We start from the raw sequence: 18,171 nt of genomic DNA, 5'->3' as shown, positions 1-18,171 counted from the left end.
AAATTAACAAGATGTAAAGAGATTTCCTATATACCCCACACATGTACAGCCTCCCCATTACAGTCAGGGTTAGTATGAACCTGAGAGTGGTACCCCTATAAACTACTAGTCTAGGGTTCATTTCCAGTGGCTGATTTCTAGGCAAACATGTAAGGCTTTTACTGTGTAACGAACAATACTATGGAGACCTTATTTGGCCAGAATACTGAAATCCAAAAATAAACAGTTCAGTTTTAACATTTCTACTCTACTTTCAATACAAAAGAATCACTAGTATACATGTAAAATGGGTTAAAACTGTATTTCATTCAAAATTACACATCCTGTCAAAGTCAAATTATTGTCCTAAAATCCTGCTTTTTCCTAATAAACGAGAGGAGAGGTAGCAAATACCGATAAAGCATAGTTATTATTCCAGAGAAGGAGAGGTGCACCAAAACAAAGGTGAATGAAGGCCTTCATGGCCCAGGGTAAATTTCCAGTATATGCCCTGCAAGTATAGGGATCTATTTTTCCTTTTGCAGGAGTGGACCATGCTTCCTTACTGGCTTCAGGAAAAGTGGCTTTCTGTTATTCAATAAATATTGCTATAATACCTCCAACAAACACTTCTGAATGCCTGTGTGTCAAGCTGTCAGGCACTAAGTTAGGTGCCAAAGAGGAAAATGAAAAGATATAATCTCTGTACTCAAGGAGCTTTTAGTCAAATGACATAGAACACTGTTAGTGAATGGATAACTACAACAAAAGGATAATTGCAACAAAATGGATAATTACAACTGCTACTTTATAGTAAACACAGGGAATAGGGAGGAAGGACACCCAGTCTAGCTAGGGAGGATCAGGGACAGTATCCTGGAATAGTGAAGAGCAAGTTGCGACTTGAAAATAGAATTCAGCCAGAAAAAAGAATAGGGAGACGGCTTTCCCCAGCATCGGAGGGAACCCAGGGGAAGCTCCCAAGGTAAGAAAGAATGTGCCATAATAGGGGAGCTGCAAGAAGTTCCTCATAGCAGACATTCATAGGGAATGCCTGCAAGTTTCTTCTCCTTTAACAATCACCTGTTATGGTGATTATTTTCTATTGAAAATAAATAGAACGGCTAAAACTGGACTCTTTATTTTTGGATTTCAGTATTCTGGTCATGAAAGTTGATGCTAGGCTAGAAAGGTAAGCAAGGGGTCAAGTGTGCCATAGGTGCTTGGCTGGTTCTTATCCTGAAGGCTATGGAAAGATTTTAAGTGTGCATGCTTGTATGTGTTTTTGTGGGGGAGAGAGGGAGAGAAACAGAAAAACGTGAATGACTGTTTCTTCAGGCAGGCAAGACAAATGCCAAGGAGATGGGTTCAGACTCTGCTGCAGTAAATTAAGCAAGAAAAAATAAGCGTCTGAACTAAGTAGCAAAGAAGGGACAATACTAGAGAAATGTTAAGGAAATAAGATAAATCATGGTGACTAACAGATGGAGGGTCTGAGGGAAACACAAAAGAATGGAATAATGATTAAGCAAAGGCTTTTTAGAGAACATACTGGCATTATGTGTCACATTTGAAATGTGAATATCCTTTGACCCAATGCATAGACTACTAAGAATTTATTTTACACAAATACTCATGTGCAAAGATGTTTATATATGGACCTTGAATATAGCACTGTGTGCAAAACTAAAAAATTGGAAACCACTAATGCTTAGAATATCTATATAGATTTTTCTTAATGAAAATCTTCAAAACATCTTAAGAAAAAAAAAGCGTCTATGGGAGTTATGAGAATTAAAATCTCATTCATGTAAAAAAAGGATGAGTATGTTTGAGTGTGTACGTGTGTGTATATATGTAAAGTGGGAATACATGTAAAGGTGAGGTTACAAAGAAAAGGGGAAGGGGTGAGATCCAGGATACACTAGAATACACTTGGCAAGATTAGGTTTAGATAGGAGAAGAGATTTGTTATAGAGACAAAAGGAATAGTCAAGACAAAAAGACACGTGCAGGATAAAGAAAGCCACAATTTTCTTCCAATAGCCTTATCTGCAAACAGATGGGGAGTTGCCTGTTAAACTGAGGGGGGATGGAGAGGAATAGGAGCTAAGCTTGGAGGAACATCAAGACAGCTCTGCTGAAACCTGAGATACAAATTTGCATGACTGCATAATTGTTTTCCCCAAAAACTAGCAGCCATGACGGAGGAGCAAATGATGGTTTATCATTAGTGCTGTCTTACAGGGTAAAATGAAAATGTTTGGGAGAGAGAGAAGCAAAGGACAGGTAGTGAAGGTTCTCAAGTACCTTCCCCAGTATCTTCAATTCTGAAGAGCCCTTTTACCTCCAAAATACTCCAAATACTTGGAGTATTTATTTATTAAAAAAAAACAAACTAGGGCTTAAAAATAGTTCCTTGGCTCTGAGTGTGGCTGCTCTGTGATGAGATTATTTTAAGTAAACTTCATTTTTGGTCTTTGGATTACTTTGTAAGCAGGGCCATCCTAAAAGTAGCAAGTGTCAGTTTTGTACTTAATCAAGGGAGAAAGAAGTTTATATGATTAATTCTATTCAAATGAACCATTAAAATAATTAATTCCCGGACCGGGGCACGAACCCGCGTCCCCTGCATCAGCAGGCAGACTCTCAACCACTGTGCCACCAGGGAAGCCCAGTATCTATATACTCTTTAAGTACATGGAAGAGAAATAGAAGACTATACACAAAACTAAATTTAATTTTTTTAGGGTGCTAGGATTGTAGATTTTAAAAAATTTGCTAGCCTTTAAAAAAGTTAGTACTATAAAAGAATTGTTTTTAATATACAGTTTTGTATGTCAATTATATCTCAATAAAACTAGAAGGGAAAAAGAAGAACTGTTTTTTAAATGTAAAACAAATACATAAAAACCCTTAAGTATACATAACCTATCACCAATTTGGGGAATTTCAAAGGAAAAAGTCATTGCTGTTATGAAGTCATATTATATTGTTCATATTGTTATGAAGTCATCTTCAGTTAGCCTAAGTATACGTCACTGTTACTTTTAACATAAACTAAATGGCCAGATTTATCATTTTTCATACAATTAAAAAAACTCCTCACAAAATATTTATCAATGGGGAAAAAAAATCAATGAGAGGGTTACCTTGTCTTTTGACTGTCCCTGTCGAGCAATTGCATCATACTTAATTTTTCCTTCAGCATCCACCTGAATGGCCAGTGCATTTGACATTTTTTTCTTTCGTCCCATATCCAGGGGATACTGGGCCACGTGGATCTCTGGAAAAGCACCTCCATCTCCAAAATCCTATATATTAAAAAGAGATAAAAAGAATATTTAATAGTAGTTTGAGATTTAAGATATATTCACTTATTCAACAAATAACCATTGAGCCCTTATTATGCTAGATGCTACAGAAATGGCAGTAAACAAAACAGAGGTCTCTGATCTTGTGGAGTGTGCATTTTAGTGGGCAAAGATATAAAAAGCATAATTTTTGGCTTGTGATAAATGCCTTGAAAGCAATAAAGGGACTGGGAAGAGGGGCTATTTTCTTTATTATTTTTAAAATTTATTAATTTATTTTAGGCTGCATTTGGTCTTTGTTGCTGCGCGCAGGCTTTCTCTAGTTGCGGTGAACAGGGGCTACTCTTCCTTGCAGTGCGCGGGCTTCTCATTGCGGTGGCTTCTCTTGTTGCTGAGCACAGGCTCTAGGTGCGCGGACTTCAGTAGCTGTGGCTCGTGAGCTCTAGAGTGCAAGCTCAGTAGTTGTGGCGCACAGGCTTAGTTGCTCTGCAGCATGTGGGATCTTCCCGGACCAGGGCTCGAACCCGTGTCCCCTGCATTGGCAGGCGGATTCTTAACCACTGCGCCACCAGGGAAGTCCCAAGAGGGGCTATTTTTGATAGTGTGGTTGGGATAACCTTTGTGAAGAGGTAACATGAGCTAAAGCCTGAATGATGAGAAATCAGTCATGGGAAAATCTGAAGGAAGCATTTTCTAGGCAGATTATACAGCAAGTGTGAAGGCCCTGCTGCAAGAACGAACTTGGCATGTTCTAGGAAATGAGTGTCCATTGGGGCTGTAGCTTACTGAGGGCAGAAGAGCAGACATATAGGTGATAAGTCTGCATGGGTGTACAAACAACAGATCACGAAAGGGCTTCTAGACCTCGGCAAGGATGTGGATTTTATGTTCATGACAGGAAGAAATTAAACAAAATGTTTAGCATAAGGAAAAGATTTTCCATTTTAGCATACATAATTTTCTTAGTGAAGGACAGGTCATGCATGCTATAGGTAGAGCAAAAATGTAAAGTATTAGGGAGTTCCCTGGTGGCCTAGTGGTTAGGATTCCGGGCTTTCACCACTGTGGCCCAGGTTCAATTCCTGGTCAGGGAACTGAGATCCCGCAAGCTGAGCAGCACAGCCAAAAAAAAAAAAAAAAGTATAGAATTATATTTCTTCTTCAGATTTTAACAACATCTTATTTATTCAGTGTTCCATGAGAAGCAAATAAATAGGAAGGACCCAGAAATGAGTTTACCACATTTCTAACGATGATTATACAATTACTTAGAAGAGAATTAAGACTTCTAAAGTAGAACAAGCTAAGTCTGTCAATGAAGTTTAATATTACAAAAATGTATATCATCAAATTAACATATGATTAAATATAATTTAAATAGTTTTGTTAAATTTAATAATACTTGCCCACACATATATTCTCATTTAATTCTTGTAGTTCTTCAACACCTCATATTTTCATATGGAAAAAATTCAAGTTTAGGGCTTCCCTGGTGGCGCAGTGGTTGAGAGTCCGCCTGCCGATGCAGGGGACACGGGTTCGCGCCCCGGTCCGGGAAGATCCCACATGCCGCGGAGCGGCTGGGCCCGTGAACCATGGCTGCTGAGCCTGTGTGTCCGGAGCCTGTGCTCCGCAACGGGAGAGGCCACAACAGTGAGAGGCCCACGTACCGCAAAAAAAAAAAAAAAAAAAAAAAAAATTCAAGTTTAGAAAAGTTAAAAGTGATTTTTCCAAGGTCTCATGGATAGCTATGAGGACCTGAACCCAGATCTTTTGACTCCAAAAGTTGTTAAATTTTTTACTAAACTGAAATACCCTGACTCAAAAAAAGGCAAATCATTTCACTAAGAAATGAGAGAAAAAATATATTAATCTTAATCATTTAGAGGGGGTTTGATGGAAAAAAGTTATGAAAATAGCCACTTTTATATGATCTCCTCCTTCAAGAAATATTCCATTAGATCCTGGATATGTGATTTTCTAGGTACAACATGCTTACTTGCTAAAGAAAGGTTTGACATTTTTAAAAACAAACAATAAAGCTAAAGGAGATGTTTTCTTGTAAATTAGGCAGAAAATAGTTAAGGTATTCCAAAGAAAGGTACTACCTGCAGCCAGGCCATCAATCTGACACGGGCTCAGATTTACTAGAGTTCTTCAACTATAATAAGCACTTCAAGACTGTAGATGTGGCATTACGTGGTCATAAAGCTTGCCAGAAAAATCATAGGTTTTACTTTAAAAACTAGAACAAGATGCTTTCTTCCACAGAACTTTCACTCTCCTCAAGAAGCACTCACAGTATTTCTATTAGCTGGCCATTTTGGTTTGATTTTCAAATAAACTGTTCTGCTCCACCAGGATATATGACACTTTTGATAGTCAAGTAAGATTTTAAAAGCTAATAGTACCTGAATGTCCTAATGCTGAAATCCAAGTAAGGATGAGATTTCTACTGTAGGTAAAATGATGCCTGCCACCCCACCCTAATCTATCGAGAGGCCAAAAGTAGAGCATCTGTAATCCCTAAAAAGAAACACTCAAGCCTTCTGTTAGATAATGACAAGTTCTGTCTTTCTTGCCACAGATAAGACGGCATCACAGCTTCCTTGATATCGTTTATTTTGCTCTGCTTCTCACAAATTACATTATCAGTGAAAACAAAAGCAACAACAACAAAAAATTCCATCATAAGTGTGGTAAGACTGGCTTTCACACACTACAATTAATAAGGACCAGAGGACCGCTGATCAAAAATCAACCAGAGAAACAAAAAAATCACCAGGGAATATGTTAGGAGAAGACATGATCTCTTTAGTTGAGTGTTCTTCTTCTAGGCTGTACAAAGAGTTTGGTAGGGCAGGGGTAATGACAAACATGAGAGAGGCTGAGAATACAGTTGCCTTTTTATAGGTGCTAAGCAACATATTTCAATCCACTGAATACTTAGTTCACTATGATCACCACTTGCAGGCATATGAAAAAAAGCTAAGGACACTTGGCCCTTCCCATTTGTAAAGTAAAATTATAACCATATAAAGAAAGAACACGACAAAGTGATAAAATGAAAATAACTGGGTACAAACATGAATAGGCACAGAGGTTTTCAATAGGGCAGGTATATCCCTTGGGAATTGGAGGAGGAAAATTTGCAGGAGTCAGAATGAATACAGGGAGATGGAGAACAGGAAGCAGCTTGGAGGAGGAAAGTCTCAAATGTCTGTGTTTCTCCCTAGATTAAAAAAAAGGTGATCAAGCATAGGCAGTATGCCCTGGAATTAGGGAAAGGAATATGCACTGAACTGACGCACAAGATCCTGTGAATAGGTGCTGCCAAAAAAGTTTGTTCTTTGGGAACAAGCTAGAGATATAAAAAGATCATTTCAGATTCCTCCTTCTCCCTCACTGCCTCTGAATCAACCAACATATTCTGTCTCTTATACCTTCCCCCAAATTTATCTAATCTGTATGTTAGGATATATTAACATTCTCAAGTTGAAGATAAGAAAACAGATGAAGAGAGCTTAGGACCTGTTCAGGGTCACACAAAGAGTAAGGAACAGGGCTTCCCTGGTGGCGCAGTGGTTGAGAGTCCACCTGCCGACGCAGGGGACACGGGTTCGTGCCCCAGTCTGGGAAGATCCCACATGCCGCGGAGCAGCTGGGCCTGTGAGCCATGGCTGCTGAGCCTGCGCGTCCGGAGCCTGTGCTCCGCAACGGGAGAGGCCACAGCAGTGAGAGGCCCGCGTACCGCAAAAAAAAAAAAAAAGAGTAAGGAACACAGCTATAATGCAAAACAATTAATTTAAAAAAACCTCCTTGTCAGTGTTCTATCCACTATACCAACAGGAAGAAATCAGAAAAGGAAATGCTGTTGGAGTTTTCCCTGGAGGAAAGTTGTTTCTTCAGGGTGATGCAGCATTGTGCATGAAGGGGAGAGGGAGGGAAAGGCACCTGAACGTGAAACCATTTTTCATCTTTTTCCTCTTACTTTCCCATTATTTTCCATATACTATAACCCCCCCCAAACATAAAGGGTTTGTTAGTTTCTTCTGTACATAAGTAACAGTTTGACATAAGAATAGACATAAATTGTACACTTTTTCAGTGATCATAAAGCAGTGCGAATAAGCAAGAAGAAAAAGCTCAATCTTCTGAGGGAAGGACATGTCTTGAGAGCTCACAACCAGAATTTCTATCATACTGACATTCATATGCAGAAGTTCTAGGGTTTAAACTTATTTTACAAAGGTGCTATAATAATTTTCAGCACAATTATTTACCTCTAATAACCGAGGTATCCAGCCTTTCCGGTACCCGTATGGGGGAGGTTCTCTTCGAGAGGAGACCAGTGAGGTCTGTCGTGATCTCTGCGATCTTGCTTTTTCTTCAGCCTCAAGCTGGTCCTGAGATAGCTGAGTAGGTGCAGGCAAAAAGCTATAAGCAAAGATAATAAAAGTCAGAATTTTAAAAACTCTTATATTTGATTATTGCAATTTGGCCATCAGACACTATTTTCCTGTAATACTTTTTCCTTTGAGCAAAAGAACAAACTTTCCAATGATTTATGGCAGGATTATCAGTCATTTTATTATGCCTGGAAAGAAATAAGTACTAACAGACATACAGTAAAATCATCTGACCAGGATGCAGGCAACTGGTGCCCAGAATAAAAAATTAACAGATATTTCACATAATAAACCAATGAGTTTTTATGCTTCCACCTTTCTTTTCTTACAATAAGTAAATTTTCTCAATTACCAAGGGGTCAACTCTTTAGTATATGGTTTTCTTAGTGTCTTTACCAGTCTTTTACTCCTTATTTTTAACTATTTTACTCTTATGCTTCCTACTTTTAACTATTTTAGCATCAATACAAAAAAATAATTAGCACTGAATGTAGCAAAGAGGTGGATAAAAAAAGAAAACACGAGTTGCACATTTAAGTGTGTTTTCCCAAGGTATCTAGTTTACAATGGAATTTAAAATTTAAGAGGTCAAAGATCCAAAGCAGAAATTCTAAAGATGTAATTTGGTACTCTTGAATCAAAGCAGCCTTTCTACTAAACCATTCTTAACTTTTAAGTATGATAAATGTTATTATAGAGATATCCCAAAGTACCACAAAAGGATTCCAGTATATGAATAATACAGTTAATGGAAAAGTTAAGGTTCCTTTGTGATTCTTGACTAGTAAGAATATGTGAATAGGGCTTCCCTGGTGGCGCAGTGGTTGAGAGTCCGCCTGCCAATGCAGGGGACATGGGTTCGTGCCCCTGTCCGGGAAGATCCCACATGCCGCGAAGCAGCTGGGCCCGTGAGCCATGGCCGCTGAGCCTGCGCGTCTGGAGCCTGTGCTCCGCAACAGGAGAGGCCACAACAGTGAGAGGCCCGCGTACCGCAAGGAAAAAAAAAAAAAAAAAAGAATATGTGAATAAGCAGTAGAGCTTATTTATTCAAAAATATTTAGTGGTTGCTGGGGTGCAGGCACTGTGTTAGGTAGGCAATGAGATGATGAACAGAAAAAGACAGCTGAGTCTTGCAGGGGAGAGAGACAATCAAAATCACACAAATCCATAGTAATCCACTTACTAAGTGATAAGAAAAAGTACAGAGTGTTATGACAGCGTATGTCAGAGGGCTCTAATCCAGTCTGGCGGGTCAGGTAATGTGATGGCTAAGAACTCAAGAGTTCAAATCCTACCTATGCCACTCACTAACCTGGATTAGTTGTTTACCTCTCTGAACCTCAGTTTTCTCATCTGTAATGACAGACCATAAGATTACCTATCTCACAGAGCTGTAATAAGTATTAAATGACAGTACCCATGAACCACTTGGCACGGTGTCTAAATACCATTCAACAGGTGTTCCATAAATATTTGATTATTTGGAGCTGTTCCCCAATTCCCCCAGTTTGGGTTAGTTGCCCAAACTAACCACCCATGCTCTCACAAGACCCTCTATGTATCATTATTACAATATCTACCTTATTTACTGCTATCATCTATTTATTTACCTTTCTTTCTCTCATTAGACTGTAGGCAACTTGAGGGCAGGAATCACGCCTTCTGTTTCTTTTATTCCTAACTCTCTACGCATTGTCTAGCTAGCTCACAGCAGGGCCTACTTCAATGTTGGCAAAATAAATATATTCACTCTTCCGTTTGCATTCATTTTTATGTTACTTGTTCCTTTAAACAAGCCATCTCGGGATCTTTACATTTGCTTTCCCACTGCCATAAAGTATTCTATTTACTTATTAAGAAAACTCTTCCCCAGATTTTTTAGTGCTTGCTTCTTAGTATTCATTGTCCCTGCTCAATTATACCTCCCAACAGCTGTCACATGACCACCTTGTCCAAAACAGCATTCCACCCCACACTTTGAATCACTCTCTATCCCTTTATTTGTATTTTATTCTTAGTACTTACTACCTGAACTTGCATTACTGATTTGTTTACTCCTGCAGTCTGTCTTCCCTAGAATATAAGTTCCGTGAGGATAAGAGGTTTGCCTGACTGATTCAATACTGTAAAACCAACCCTAGCCTGACACATAGTAGACTTTCAACACATGCGATTTACTAACTGGATGAATGGAGTCAAACGTTTTGGGCTTATACCACAGTTGTTTTCAGTAAACCATGTATACCCAATACATAGGAGGGATACAAAGACAGTAACAAAGAAGCCAAAATATTTACTTATGTTTCATTTCTCTTGTCTTTACCTTCTGTTGGAAGAACCAGTCAGTAAAATGATCAAAAGGCAGAGTTTGGACAAACCAGTAAACACGAAATCTGGCCTGGATTATGATTAGAACACACCCTAGCCTTCCAGGGGGTCTTAATTTTGTTGTTCCCTGTAAAAGATGATATTCCCATGAGGTACACTCCTATGGTGGGGGTGGGCTGCATAAGCCAGCAGAAAGTCTACCTCAGTGTTTCTCAACTGGGAGCAAAATATCTACAGTGTAGACATTTGACAATGTCTGGAAACATCTTGATTGTTAGAACTTGGGAGGTAGGGGGTAGAAAGGGGTTTGGAGGTTCCACTGGCATCTAGTGGGTAGAGGCCAAAGATGCTGCTAAACATCTTAATATGCGCAGGACAGTCCCATACAAGAATGAATTATCCAGTCCAAAACATCAGTAGTGCCACTGTGGAGACATCTTAGTCTATCCTTTCCCCTTTACTAAAGAAAGTGTATTAAATGCAAGTGATATTATTAGATACATAACCTTAAACACACGAGTTTAGAAAGTTAAATCAGTATGACTTTAAATCTTTAGTTAGTAACACCAGGACTGTAACACATCAGCATGTCCAGTCCCTGCTGTTAAGAATCCCTGGTAGATTTCAGAGATAACAGTTCACCTGGAAACTTGAGACCATCTCTAGAAACCAAATTAGCTAAAACTCAACAAAATCTGAAAGCTATGTAAGTCAAGCTATTTAAAGACTGCACTCTGCCCCTGCAATTTTAAGGAAAAAAAATAATAATTTTTTGGCCACGCCACACAGTTCCCCCAACCAGGGATTGAACCCGCGTCCCCTGCATTGGAAGCGCTGAGTGTTAACCACTGGACCACCAGGGAAGTCCCTGCCACTGCACTTTTAAGCACACAATACCCACAGTATTTCTGATATTTTTCCTTTGTGTCCTTTTCCAATTCCATCTTTTCCCCAAAGCCTTTCCTCATAACTCGACTAGTCTTTGTCACACTTCTCCCATCTGGAGAGCACTCAATCAAATGTTTGCTGCCTGCAACATTTACTAAAGAACACGCTCCATTTCATTCAGCTCATTCCATCTAATTCTTTTTGCACTTAAGGTTAGTACTACACAATAAGCATTCTGTGTGGTTCTTTGTTTCATATCTGTATGCCTTGTACCCCATCTTCCCTGCAGCCAAAGACTGTCAGATTTTCTTCTGTATACACACAAGCCCTAGGATAGAGCAAGGCATCCAAAAGTAATTCCCCAAAGAATTTTCTGATTCAATTACGTTTAGGATTCATAACTGTCATCAGCCAGGAAAAACGTATGTGAGGAGAATGAAGGGTGTTTAGGGAACTCAAGCGTATGTACTAACGTGATTACTTTCTTTACCTTCTGTGACACTCAACTTTTCCTGTTGCGTTCGTTCGCATGGAAAGTTTTTCTATTTAGATGGGGCAGCAAGGTCGACAACTAATAGGAGTTACGTAACTCCTTGGAATCTCCCCCTTAAGCATCTTTCTCTTAAAGGCGGGGACCACCTTACTTGCGGTTGCCAAGGCAACCGGGACAGCAAAAATCCGAAGTGGTTCCATCTACGGGAAGAAATTCTAAGGCCCAAAGTTAAAGTGCGGAGCAGCGGCGCAAATTAGTAGACAGCGGCCAGTACTATGGCTGATTTTAAATTTCCGTTCAGTGCCGCGCCCCCACCTTTTTTTTCCCGGGAATCCTTGTTTAGGGACAGAGACAAGAGAGAGACTTCGGCAGGCGAACGGCAGTAAGCCAGGCGGTCGCCTCCCACCCGTTTCACTCTGCCAAGACAAATAAGCCACTGCCCTCCACACTCCCATCGCGCCCACCCGAGCCGCGGACCCGAGGGAGCTCTCTCCACACCCCCAAGATGCTTAAGCGAAAACACATGCGACTCCTCCGCATCTTAAGCCAGAGAACTATTCCCCACGCCGCGGCTTTCGGTCCTAGTGAGGGGGCGAACTCAACCCGGGAAGCCGCTCAGGAAAGACCCCAGCTTCGGCTAGGCCTAGTCGCCCCGGCGGCCGGAGAGAGGGCCTAGCCGTGGCCTCGGCCTATGTCGCTCTGTGACCCGGGCCGGGTTACTGCCCGGAGAGTGTGGGAAGAGAAATGAAAAAGGTGGGTACTCCCAGACCCTTCCGTATCGAGGACCCAAATCAACAACTCACCTGGTGAGCGCCATCTTCTTCCGCTTCTTCCAGCGCAAGCGACAGCACCGCGAGGCGGGTCTTTCCCGGCAGAGAGGTGGGGAAAGGAAGGAGCGCGCGGTGCGCAGGCGCCCTTTGCCGAATTGCCTTCTGGGATTTGTAGTTCTTTGAACAAGACTACAATTCGGTTCTCGTCTAACTGGAGTTATCACGGGATAAGCGCTTCAGTTAAGAAAAAGCAAATGCATCTCTTCCACTGTGACACGATAGAGCGTTCTCTAGGCAAAATACTAACGAAGTTGAGATGCTTTTTAAGTCTCTTTATTTTATTCTACACTTAATCACATTTTCCTTGTTGGGGTCCCAAATACGAAAGCCTTCCGGGGGCGGCAACGTTAAATAAAAGAGTGGGAAATCGTGAGACTGGCGAATGCAGAATTATTGGACGCTATGAAAACATTCACACTCAAAAATTTTTACACGCTTTCTTTCTCCACACTCCACCTCCAAAACACTCTCCAGGGGGGAGGTATTGTGTGATCCTTAGTAAGTTACCTTTAGAACACTCCTTATGTGTATTATGTATGTATATTTTTATATGCGTAAGTGTTTCAGATAGATTGTCTTTTACATAGATTATGGATTAAACACAGTCTTTGATGAAGTGATAGGATACATGAAATCTGCTTCAAAATATTGGGGAGAGGGAGGTGGGTGGAATATACGGTAGATGAAACAAGAATAGCTATGAGTTTTGATCACTGTTGAGGCTAGATAATGGGGAAATGGATATTTATTATATTATTCTCTCTACTCTTGTATACGTTTGAAATCTTCCATGATGTAGAAACGAACTTTTTTTTTTTTTTTTTTTTTTTGCGGTACGCGGGCCTCTCACTGTTGTGGCCTCTCCCGTTGCGGAGCACAGGCTCCGGACGCGCAGGCTCAGCGGCCATGGCTCACGGGCCCAGCCGCTCCGCGGCATGTGAGATCTTCCCGGACCGGGGCACGAACCCGGGTCCCCTGCATCAGCAGGCGGACTCTCAACCACTGCGCCACCAGGGAAGCCCGAAACGAACTTTTAATAGCAGTATAGCACACCTACAGAAAGGTGCATGCACTCAGTGTACAGTTCTTTGAATTTTTCCAAACCACACACACTAGTTTGAGCAGCAGCAGAAGCACCCCACATCCAAGATCACTTGATTTCTGGTGTGACAAGATGTTCAAGGCTAATTTAGTACTTTTTCTGCCCCAGACCTTGAATCAATCCTTTATCCAAGAAGGTTTTCTTTAAGTGGAAAGTGATATTTAAAGAAAATCTGGATGCTACAAATGCTCATCATTACTGGGCAATTATTGTTTGTAAGCCTTTTCAGTGGACAGAGCTAAAAAATTCACAAATACACGTAGTTTTTGAGAAAATGCATCATGCATTTATACTAATATTCCAATCCAAGTTTAGGATTATACAGATTTTACTTTGATTTTATATGTGTATTTCTTCTGAAAATCTCAGTACCTAATGGTGTTAACATAATTACTCATTTGCCTTATCCTACTATATATATAATGGTTTCAGAATAACATTTCTAATATGACTACTAAACATATGCCTAATGATAATAGTTTCTGAATTTTTTTTTCAAGTCTTTTCTGTCCTCAGGGTATATCTCTCTAGGCATGTACAGTCAAGTTGCATTGCTTTAAAGTGACTTGGAATAATTCCTCTGTGTGTCATTATGCCACTAGCTTGATTCCCAGTTAGGTCTGAATATTTCATTTTGCTTTGGATTTTTGGGAGCTGCTTTTTTTAAAAAAAATAGTTTTGTGAAACACTTATATGGTTTCAAATCCAAAATTTACCAAGCAGGTAGTACATTTAGAGAAGTCTAGATTATTTCCCTGTCTCTTCCTTCTTTTTCCTTTCCTCACCCTGTAGATAACGTTTAAAAATATTTTTTATAGTTTATCCTTCTACTTAAAAGTATACACAAATAAGTATATATATTTTTTTAATAAATTTAATTAATTAATTAATTTTTTGGCTGCGTTGGGTCTTCGTTGCTGCATGCGGGTTTCTCTGGTTGCGGCGAAAGGTGGCCAGTCTTAGTTTTGCTGAGCGTGCTTCTCATTGCGGTGGCTTCTCTTGTTGCAGAGCACAGGCTCTAGATGCACAGTCTTCAGTAGTTGTGGCACGCGGGCTCCATAGTTATGGTTGCGGGCTCTAGAGCACAGGCTCAGCAGTTGGGCATGGGCTTAGTTGCTCCACGCATATGGGATCTTCCCAGACCAGGGCTTGAACCCATGTCCCATGAATTGGCAGGCGGATTCTTAACCACTGCACCACCAGGGAAGTCCTCATATATATTTTTTTATACTTCTTTTTCTTTCTTAGACAAGTAGCAGATACCATACACACTTTTGTTCACTTTGCTTTTTTCCATTTGTCAATATATCTTGGAAATCACTCGTTTGCAGGATATAGAGATTACATCGGAGGCTCTGAACAGAGAAAAAACTTGATCTGACGTATGCTTTTAAGACGATCATTATGACTACTATGTTAAAAATGGATTCCAAGAAGCAAGGAAGGAAATGGGGAGACCAATGCGTAGCTTTTGAGATAATTTGGGGAGAGATGCTGATGGCTTAGGCAGGGAGTTAGTAGTGGATATGGTAAGAAGTTGGAATCTGGGTCTATTTTGAAGGTATAAGCAACACATTTTGATGATGGAATTGATGTGAGGTATGAAAGAGAGTAATCAAGGATGATTCCAACTAGGATAGAGTTCCCAGTTACTGAGATGGGAAAACTGCAAGAGGGTCATGTTTGGGGTGGGGGGAGGAAGATCAGAAAATTGGTTTTCAACATGTTACATTTGAAATGCCTTGTTAGACAGCCAAGTAAATGTGTCAAGTAGGCAGTTTGTATACAAGTTTGAAGTATGGGGGAAATGATCTAGGTTGGAGACAGATAGTACTTACATTCATGACACCAGATGAGATTACCAATGGAGGGAGTGTGGGTACAGAAGAGAAGTAGTCCAAGGACAGACTTCTGGAGTTTAGAATTGGGGACATGGGAGGAACCAGTAAGGAGACTGAGAGAGCATTGCTAGAGGTTTGATCAATGGAATTAGGAGAGAAAGCATAGGCCTTTCTTTTGGATCAGAAGCTATAAGGTTGTAGGTGTGATTTACCAGTATCTATCTTTCCTGGCATAAAGCAAGAGCCTGTGACAGGGAAGAAAGAAGCCACCATGCAAAAAGGAGAGACCAGAGAGTAAAGAGAAGGAGAGTAAGAGATTGATAGAGGTTGAGACCTCTGAACAACATCATGGGAGTTCCTGGATCCAGCAGTGCCTAAAGACCACACCACCTTGAATTTTTTTAACCAAGTGAGCCAATAAATTAGTTTGTTGCTTTAAACTAGTTTGAGCTTATTATCATTTACAACAAAAAGGTTATTTTCTGTGCTCCCATAATAATTGTTCTTCCCCCAGTCTTTTTTTTTTTAACATCTTTATTGGAGTATAATTGCTTTATTCTATGCCTACTTTCTGGAGGGTTTTTATCATAAATGGGTGTTGAATTTTGTCGAAAGCTTTTTCTGCATTTATTGAGATGATCATATGGTTTTTCTCCTTCAGTTTGTTAATATGGTGTATCACATTGATTGATTTGCGTATATTGAAGAATCCTTGCATTCCTGGAATAAACCCCACTTGATCATGGTGTATGATCCCTTTAATGTGCTGTGGGCTTCTGTTTGCTAGTATTTTGTTTGAGGACTTTTGCATCTATGTTCATCAATGATATTGGTCTGTAGTTTTCTTTTCTTGTGACATCTTTGTCTGGTTTTGGTATCAGGGTGATGGTGGCCTCGTAGAATGAGTTTGGGAGTGTTTCTCCCTCTGCTATATTTTGGAAGAGTTTGAGAAGGATAGGTGTTAGCTCTTCTCTAAATGTTTGATTGAATTTGCCTGTGAAGCCATCTGGTCGTGGGCTTTTGTTTATTGGAAGATTTTAAATCACAGTCTCAATTGCAGTGCTTGTGATTGGTCTGCTTATATTTTCTTTCTTCCTGGTTCAGTCTCAGAAGGTTTTGCTTTTCTAAGAAGTTGTCCATTTTTGCAGGTTGTCCATTTTATTGGCATAGAGTTGCTTGTAGTAATCTCTCATGATCCTTAGTATTTCTGCAGTGTCAGTTGTTACTTCTTTTTCATTTCTAATTCTATTGATTTGAGTCTTCTCCCTTTTTTCCTTGATGAGGCTGGCTAGTGATTTATCTGTTTTGTTTATCTTCTCAGAAAACCAGCTTTTAGTTTTATTGATCTTTGCTATTGTTTCCCTCATTTCTTTTTCATTTATTTCTGATCTGATCTTTATGATTTCTTTCCTTCTGCTCGCTTTGGGGGTTTTTTGTTCTTCTTTCTCTAATTGCTTTAGGTGTAAGGTTAGGTTGTTTATTTGAGATGTTTCTTGTTTCTTGAGGTAGGATTGTATTACTATAAACTTCCCTCTTAGAACTGCTTTTGCTGCATCCCATAGGTTTTGGGTCGTCATGTTTTCATTGTCATTTGTTTCTAGGTATTTTTTGATTTCCTCTGTTATTTCTTCAGTGATCTCTTGGTTATTAAGTAGTGTATTGTTTAGCCTCCATGTGTTTGTATTTTTTACAGATTTTTTCCTGTAATTGATATCTAGTGTCATAGCGTTGTGGTCAGAAAAGATACTTGATACGATTTCAATTTTCTTAAATTTACCAAGGCTTGATTTGTGGCCCAAGGTATGATGTATCCTGGAGAATGATCCATGAGCACTTGAGAAGAAAGTGTATTTTGTTGTTTTTGGATGGAATGTCCTATAAATATCAATTAAGTCCATCTTGTTTAATGTATCATTTAAAGCTTGTGTTTCCTTATTTATTTTCATTTTGGATGATCTGTCCATTGGTGAAAGTGGGGTGTTAAAGTCCCCAACTATAATTGTGTTACTGTCAATTTTCCCTTTTATGGCTGTTAACATTTGCCTTATATATTGAGGTGCTCCTATGTTGGGTGCATAAATATTTACAATTGTTATATCTTCTTCTTGGATGGATCCCTTGATCATTATGTAGTGTCCTTCTTTGTCTCTTGTCATAGTCTTTATTTTAAAGTCTATTTTGTCTGATATGACAATTGCTACTCCAGCTGTCTTTTGATTTCCATTTGCATAGAATATCTTTTTCTATCCCCTCACTTTCAGTCTGTATGTGTCCCTAGGTCTGAAGTGGGTCTCTTGTAGACAGCATATATATGGGTCTTGTCTTTGTATCCATTCTACCAGTCTATGTCTTTTGGTTGGAGCATTCAATCCATGTACATTTAAGGTAATTATCAATAGGTATGTTCCTATTACCATTTTTTAATTGTTTTGGGTTTGTTATTGTAGTGCTTTTCCTTCTCTTGTGTTTCCTGCCTAGAGAAGTTCCTTTAGCATTTGTCGTAAAGCTGGTTTGGTGGTGCTGAATTCTCTTAGCTTTTGCTTGTCTGTAAAGGTTTTAATTTCTCTGTTGAACTTCCCCCAGTCTTAACATTTACCACACTTTATAGATTTTGATGGATTATGTGACTGCAAGGGAGATTGAATCTCTCTCACCATTCACTTGTGGCCATACAATTTTGGGAAGTCCTCAACCCTCACTGGATTTCAGATTCCTCATCTTTTAAAGGACAGCATAGGCTGTCCCTTCTAGTGTCAACATCCTTTGATTGTTGGTACTTTTCTCTAGTTTTTAAACTTCTACATAAAGAGGTTTAAAAATATGCCATTTTAGGGACTACTGATACATACAACAACTTATGAATCTCGAAGGCATTATGATGAGTGAAATAAGCCATTCTCAAAAGATTACATGTTATGTGATTTTATTTATGACATTCTTGAAAAGATAAAACTATAGTGACAGAGAACAGATCAGCGGTTGCCAGG

The 18,171-nt window shown here is 39.6% G+C and overlaps 1 protein-coding gene across 1 annotated transcript in view; it reads right to left on the bottom strand.

The window, feature by feature from the left end:
• Positions 1-12,283, bottom strand: part of SNW1 (SNW domain containing 1) — a 32,595-nt gene extending 20,312 nt beyond the window's left edge. The window contains exons 1-3 of the mRNA XM_024737843.1: positions 12,215-12,283; positions 7,577-7,730; positions 3,132-3,293 (exon numbers count right to left, since the gene is read on the bottom strand). Of these exons, the coding sequence (XP_024593611.1) occupies positions 3,132-3,293; positions 7,577-7,730; positions 12,215-12,228 (330 nt within the window). The 5' untranslated portion in view covers positions 12,229-12,283. The remainder of the gene's footprint in view (positions 1-3,131; positions 3,294-7,576; positions 7,731-12,214) is intronic.
• Positions 12,284-18,171: the final 5,888 nt, after the last annotated feature.

This window comes from Neophocaena asiaeorientalis, unplaced genomic scaffold (genome assembly GCF_003031525.2).
Source record: "Neophocaena asiaeorientalis asiaeorientalis breed wild unplaced genomic scaffold, Neophocaena_asiaeorientalis_V1.1 scaffold49, whole genome shotgun sequence".
Taxonomy (NCBI): Eukaryota; Metazoa; Chordata; class Mammalia; order Artiodactyla; family Phocoenidae; genus Neophocaena; species Neophocaena asiaeorientalis.
Note: the sequence above shows the minus strand (reverse complement) of the source record. Positions and strands in the feature narration are given on the sequence as shown.